The sequence below is a fragment of the Ipomoea triloba genome, chromosome 13, assembly GCF_003576645.1.
Source record: "Ipomoea triloba cultivar NCNSP0323 chromosome 13, ASM357664v1".
Classification (NCBI taxonomy): Eukaryota; Viridiplantae; Streptophyta; class Magnoliopsida; order Solanales; family Convolvulaceae; genus Ipomoea; species Ipomoea triloba.
This window is the reverse complement of record NC_044928.1, coordinates 11,610,790-11,618,215: the sequence shown is the minus strand read 5'-3', so window position 1 is coordinate 11,618,215 and position 7,426 is coordinate 11,610,790. Positions and strand designations below refer to the sequence as shown.

The following is a 7,426-nucleotide window of genomic DNA, read 5'->3' as shown; positions in this document are numbered from 1 at the left end:
AGAGTTCTATTCCTTCTTTCAGCAACCCCGTTCTGTTGAGGCGTTCGAGCAGCTGACAGTTGATGATGAATCCCGTTCTCGTTGCAGTAGCTCTCGATTATTTGATTTATGAACTCTCCACCTTGATCTGACCGGATCTTTAGTATCGAGACATCCTTTTCAACTTGAACTTGCTTCAAGAGATTTGGCAGGGCAATTTTTGTCTCACTTTTCTTGGTTAAGAACACGGTCCATGTGAATCTTGTGTAGTCATCTACTACCACAAGAGTGTACTTCTTTCCCTTTATGCTGGGTGGATCCACTGGGCCAAATAAGTCCATGTGAAGAAGACTTAATGGTCTAGTGGATGATGTCTCGGCTTTGCTCTTGAAGGAGGATTTGATCTGTTTGCAACGTTGACATGCCTCACAAATTTTATCCTTTCGAAACGTCACTTTGGGCAGTCCTTCCACTAAGTTCCTCTTAGTAAGCTTGTTGATAGTCTTGAAGTTCAGATGACTAAGCTTACTATGCCAATCCCAGCATAAATCTTCCTTGCTCCTTGCTAGCATACATAGGGATGGTTTTGCAGACCTCCAATCCACTATGTACATGTTTCCTTTCCTTGCTGCTTCCAAGACGACTTCGAGAGATTCCTCGTTCATAATCTGACATTTGCTTTTGGTGAAGACAACCTTGTAGCCCTTGTCACAGAACTGGCTTGTACTAAGGAGATTGAACTTGAGCCCTTCAACGTAGGATACTCCCTTAATAACCAGCTCATTCTTTTGAATTTCACCAACAGCTTTTGTGCGTCCCTTCTTCTCGTTGTCGCCAAATGTCACCAAGGGACCTTCGATAGGTTGGATGTTCTCTAGCAGTGTTAGATTTCCCGTCATATGTCTCGAACATCCACTGTCAATGAACCACATGTCCCTGGTGTCCTGCAAGGCAATTAAGCAAGTTTAGGTACCCAAACTTTGGGTCCTGGTGGGTTAGTGAGTTTAGGCATCCATTTATACCTTGTGCCCATTATTCCAGGCCTAGGCGCAATGTAGCCATTGTACGTTTGATAATCATAAGGAATACTAGCAAAAGTTTTAGGCCTCTTTGGTGCATAAATCAACTTAGGTAGAGACTTTTCGATCGGCTTATGCACCATGCCTTTCATACGCTGTTTGGTCATGTGAAATAGCTGAAAGTGAGGTTTCTTCCAGAAATTGTGATTCGATGACCAATTCTCACTAGATGGATAGAGTCTGCCTTTCTCCATCCGTGAGTTCCTAACTATGTGGATCTCAGACCTTCCATATTTGCCTTGAGGCGCATTATATGGAATGTAGCTCTTTTTGTACTTGGAATGGCCTTGCGAGAGATAGCAAGGTGATCTCTCGATATTGTTTACCCGGCCATTCTTCGTAGCTTTCCTATACTTTCCATTGCTGGTGTATAGGGACGGTTTATGAATAGCTACTCTGGTCTTTTCTGTTGGTCCTTTATGACCTTTATTTGGTTTGGGTTGAGATCCTCCATTTCTTGAAGTTCCCAAACCGTTGGTCTGTTTATTTCTCGAGAGATGGTCTCGATGGAACCCTAGACCGGTTCTATCACTTGTAGGTCTGTGATCATTCACCATTTTCTCCATAGCTTTGGAGGAATTAGAATATGATGCTATAACCTTTCTAAGATCATTTTCTGTGATCTCTCGAGTTTTGCACTCTTCAGTCAGTTGGATTATTTTAGCTTCTAACTCACTTACTTTGAGAGTTAGCTCTGAATTCTCTTTCGAGACGTTCTTAAGCATATCTCTTTCAGCGGTTAGCTTGCTGTTTTCTTCCCTGATTTTGGCATGAGTGCTATTAGCGACTGCGAGATCCCTTTTAAATGTTTCAAGCATCTCAAAGGGATCTTCATCGCTTCTGAAAGAAGAACAACGAGAGGTAGAAGTAGAGCAGCGAGATGTGGAAGTAGAGGTTACCTCATTGTCAATGGCCATTAGGCATTGATTCTCTTCTTCCTCGGTGTATAAGCAGATGAGCCCCCTCTCATCCTCTGAGCTGCTGCTGCTTTCACTGGAGCTCGACGTCTCGGACTCCTCGATTGTTCTCTCGAGTTCCTCAGCAACAAGCGCCTTTCTGCGCAAATGTTTCTTTGTATCTCCTTTGAAGCCACTTTGTGCTGGCTTCTCTTTAGGTTCCTCCTTTCTCCTGGAGTTCCTACCTTCTAGGCCTTGATACTTGCTTACCTTAGGGTAAGGACAGTCAGCCTTGAAGTGCCCCGGTCTCCTACAGTTGTAGCATAGACCTTGATCTTCTTCCTCCATTCCTCTGGATGTGTATTTCTCATTTTTCCTTCTTGAGGAGGAAGGTGAACTTGTGTTGCTTTCCGGTGTCTTCTTCATGAACTTCCTGAATTTTCTTATGAAGAAAGCAAACTGTTCGTCAGATAAAAAATCAGTGGGATTAGGATCTGACCTTGAGGAGGTGGTTGGTTGGTCCGCAACCAGTGCCACATTCCGTCTGTCCACCACGTCCTCATCTCTCGGAAACATCTCAAATTCGAAGGCTTTGAGATCTCTGAATAGTTGGTCGGTTGTGGTGTTCTTCAAATCCCTGTGATCACGCATTGTGATCACCTTCATTTCCCACTCCTTGGTAAGGCCTCGTAAGACCTTCAGGTTTAGCTCCTTTTGTGGAATCTCCTTCTCGAGATCACTGATCTCTATTGATAGCTTCATGAAACGAGATTCCATGCTGTCGATGCTCTCCCCTGGCTTCATCTTGAAGTCCTCGAACTTCTTCATGGCCACGGTGAGCTTGTTCTCCTTCTCCTGTTCGTCACCTTCACCAATTAACATCAAAGTATCCCATACCTCTTTCGCCGTTTTGCACTTTCTTACTTTTGGAAAGATGGTTTCGTCTATAGCTCTGAAGAGAATATCCTTGGCAATGTTGTCCAAGTTGTTTCTCTTCCTATCATCACTTGTCCATTCTTCCCTAGGTTTGGGGACATACTTTGGTGTATCTCTGGTTTGCTCAGCAGCCGTGTTTACCATCATGATCTTGACTGGTCCAGATGTTATAACTTCGGCCATCTCATCATGGAGGGCTGATAGATACGCAAGCATGCGTGTTTTCCAGTCATCGAACCTGCTAAGATCAAAGAGAAGATGTCTCGACAACATGCTATCCATATTAGAAGAATTATCTCGTGCTTTGAAAATTTTCAAAGGATTTTTCAAAGAAGGATCTCTAGGCAATATAAACAAAGGTTTATATCGATCAGAGAACTTGCTCTGATACCAATTGTTGGTCCCAAGGGGATGGGGTACAAGTCTAGGGGGGGGGGTGAATAGACTTGTATAAGATTTTGCAAATCTTTTCAACCTCTCGTGTGTATTGAACTTAGGATGTTTAGGTTCGATACCTCACGAGGTGAAGACAAAGTTTTATGCGCAGCGGAAATGTTATCCCCTTTTAGTTAGCACGAGTTTGAGTTAGTTCGAGAAGTGTGTTTATATGCAGTGCAATCGAGAGGTTAGCGAGAGATAAAAGCAGTAAGTAAATGCAAGAGAGATTTTTAAGTGGTTCGGCCAACCCGCCTACGTCCACTCTTCTTCCAGAAACTCCCTGGAAGGATTGCACTAAAAACTTCCCTTTTTAGTACAATATCGAGCGCTTGAGCTTTGATCACGAAGCCCGCCTCAAGCCTCAGGTTTTTCGCCCCGCTTCTTGTTACTCCACCTCTCGAGCACTTGACCTTTGATCACCAAGCCCGCGTCAAGCCTCAGGATCTTCACAAGACAGCTCCCAGGTTACTCCGCCTCTCCAAGGTCTTTCTCCCCGCTTCCAGCTACTCCACCTCTCGAGCACTTGACCTTTGATCACCAAGCCCGCGTCAAGCCTCAGGTTTCTTTCACTCGGACAGCTGCCAGGTTACTCCACCTCTCTTGCTTAATCCAAAGCAAGGTGTTTTTGGTTGTCACAGTTGAATGTAACAGGCTCCAATCTGACCACAAGCTATCGTTGAATCAACTTCGATGTAGAGCAGCTTCGGTCACCTTCTGGATGTATAACAGTTTAAGCTTTGTAACTCTCTTGAAACACTAAGATGTGTTTTCTCGCTGTTTTGAATATCAGGATGATATTCCAAGTTGAGCACTTGCACTTGAACGTTTTAGACAGACACTTCTTAAGAATTTCGAACCTCTTTTCTTTTTAACTCCTTTTTCTCTCTTTTCCCTTTTTTTCTTCCCTTTTCTTTTTCTTCTGTGTCTTTACGTCCTTATATATGAGAGTAGAGGAATAATTCCGTTGGAGGGAAAATTATTCCGTTTGAAATTTGTCTCCCATGCTGATCATGGGTCTTGCATATTTTCAGCATATTTCATGGAGTGGTGATCTTGTAACTTGAACCTCTTTGTCTTGTAGTGAATATTCCATAGTTCACTTTCTTGAGTCCATGCTCCACTTTCGTCTTTTGGTAAAAGTTACTCTTTTTATATTCCCATTATTCCTTGTTTGTAGGGAATCAGACCACTTCAGCATTGGTGCACCTTTTGACCGTTTGTGGTGGAAATCTGACGTGTCATCCATTTCTGCCCATTTTGAAATCTTCACGTTCGGCACCTCTTCATTATTCCATCTCCATGATATTCTTCTTCTCCAAACTTTAAGTATGACCGTTATTCAGCTTTGTTGGAGAATTGTTAGTGTATCGAGACCAAGGTTGATATCTTGATCGCTTGATGTCTCGAACTCAAATATCGAGAGGTCTATCTCTCGAACTCTGTTTATGTCTCGAACTGGATAACTGTATCGAGAGGTCCTACCTCTCGAACTCTGCTTATGTCTCGAGACTTAGTTGATGTCTCGCAGACCCTTATTCCTCCAGTGTTGTCCCATGCCTTCTTCTGATCTGTCTATATGATTACAATACACGAGACTTCTAAGATGTTCAAACAAATTTACCTCAAGCTTAAATATTTTCCGAGTTGAGCTCAAAGTTACTCGGTTGTATTTTCGCTCTTGGTTTACTTGTCGAACTTACAGCGTTTTGCCTATGCGTCGAGACTCGGGGATTTCTACTTAACAGTTGGTATCATCAAAACCTATTACATGATGTTCCTAACAGCTGCTTATCACAGATGATCTTGGCCTTATAAGAACTTAGCCAATCCATCCCTAATACGACATAGAGGTCTTTTAGCTCAAACTCGATAAGATTACCCGGAAAGTTCACTCCTTGGATATCTATCGGTACGTCTTTATGCACATACTTGCATGCAACTACACTACCAGTAGGGGTTTTAACTGCTATCTTTACTTCTGAGGTTGGAACCAACCCTACTCTCTTAACAAAAGCAGTTGATACAAAGGACTTTGTAGCTCCAGAATCAAACAAAACAAATGCAGGCACAAAGTGAATGAAGAAGGTACCTGTAACCACGTCACTGGCCTCTGCCTGAGCCTTATTCATGACGAAGATACGTCCCTGTCCACCATTCCCGCCATTGTTATTCTGGGCCTTGTTATCACCGCCATTCCTGTTGCCATTCTGGTTATTCTGGTTTCCTCCTCCTAGGTTCTTTCCGTTGTTTCCTCCATTCTTGTTCTGGTTCTGCCATGAAGGATTTCCGTTCTTCTTGGCATAGCACTCAAATGCACGATGCCCCATCTTATTACAGTTGAAGCACTTGACAACGTTCCCCTGGCAATCCACTCCAGGATGATCCTTGTTACATCTCTTGCAGTTGTAGTGCCTTTCAGCCCTTTGGTTCCTCTGAACCTGGTGACCATTATGATTCCTAGGTCCACCTTTTCCTTGATAGTTGCGGTTCTGGCCTGGATGAGAAAATTTAGGCCTCTTCTCACCATGCTGATGATCTTCTTCACTCTTTCTCTTTCCTTTTCCAGCAACTTCTCTTTGAAATTGCTGAACCTGACAATGGCTAGCAGCTCTGCTATACGCCTCGTCCAGAGTCTGGCATCTGAACATACTCAGACCCTTCTGAGTCTCAAAGTTGAGTCCTCGGATGAACTTGCTCGCTTTGCTTCGCTCATCGGGGACCAAAGCCGGTGCAAATCTCGACAGATTGAGAAAATCGGTGTAGTACTCCTGAACCGATCTATTTCCTTGACGCAGATGAAGGAATTCATCGTACTTGGCCGTCCTAACATGCTCAGGGTAAAATTTCTTCCTCTGAGCATCCTTGAAAGCTTCCCATCCAAAAGTTGGCGATTGACGTAGGGTCGGACCAGCTGTAGCCCACCAGATGTCAGCTCGCTGCTGAAGATAGTAAACAGCAATATCCACACGCCGCTCAGCAGGACAGTTCAGAGCATCGAACAGCTTGTCGAACACTCGCATCCATTCTTCTAGCACCAATGGATCTTCTTGCCCTAAGAAAATGGGAGGGTTTCGCCCAGCCACTAACTTAGCCATATCGTTCCCGTTTCCATTCCCTTGAGGATTTTGGAGCATTCGATCTCCAATTGCCTAGGTCAACTGAGCTAGCTGTCTCACAGCCTAAGCCAACTCAGCGTTAGTGGGAATATCGTCTTCCCGAGCACTTTGGCTTTCCGCTGATCTTCTTGGAAGCATAGTTACTAACTACAGGCAAAGGACTACTACATAAGAGTGCTTCCCACTCTTTCTCATATAAAGCACATATAATATAAGCAGATTTATAAATCAATTTCCACATATTGGCATGCTTTCCAAATAAATAAATAAATAAGCCTCAAGCAATTTATAGCGTACCTGAGATATGCTCACCCTCGGGGTGCAAAGCCACATATATAATCACAAATGCCACATATATAATCAACACATGCCACATATATATAAAAATTAGACTATAAACCTCACCATTCTCATCTCGGTGTTTAAAGCCTAATTTCTCATCATCATAACCCAAAATTTTCTTATTAAGTTCTTTCCTAGGTATTATCATAACCTAGGCTCTGATACCAACTTGTAACACCCCCAAATTCACATCCCGGGGCTTACTAAAAATAGCCTTAGTATAAAAGGAAATATTAATACTTATTAAATTCATATTAATCAAAATCCACAATAACTTTATTCAAGGGTGCTACTACCACACCTAATCCTACTTGATTAGATGCAAGACTAGTCTCAAACAAATCCCAAATTTAAAAAAATAACATCAAGTTCTCATAATCCTCAAAATAATAATATAAAATCCTTAAATAATCTTCATTACATAATCCTTTATTTTGCTAAATCCCCGAGCTAACAGCAACTCAGTCTACTGCTCTCGCCACTGCAACTCTTATCATTTATTCTCTGCTACTTACACAAGCAACAGCAACAACAACAAATAAAAAGGGGTTAGCAAAACATGCTAAGTAAGGGACTTGCCTACCCCCAAAAAAATAATTTTTAATAATAATACTTTTATATAATTTGAAAAAGGGGTAGT

At 42.6% G+C, this 7,426-nt stretch overlaps 1 protein-coding gene across 1 annotated transcript; it reads right to left on the bottom strand.

Annotated features, from left to right (window-relative positions):
- Positions 1-5,137: 5,137 nt before the first annotated feature.
- Positions 5,138-6,423, bottom strand: LOC116001197 (putative uncharacterized protein DDB_G0286901). The gene is made up of 2 exons (XM_031241085.1): positions 5,258-6,423; positions 5,138-5,162 (listed from the first exon to the last, which is right to left on the bottom strand). Exons 1-2 carry the CDS (start codon positions 6,421-6,423, stop codon positions 5,138-5,140), a joined length of 1,191 nt encoding a protein of 396 aa, XP_031096945.1.
- Positions 6,424-7,426: the final 1,003 nt, after the last annotated feature.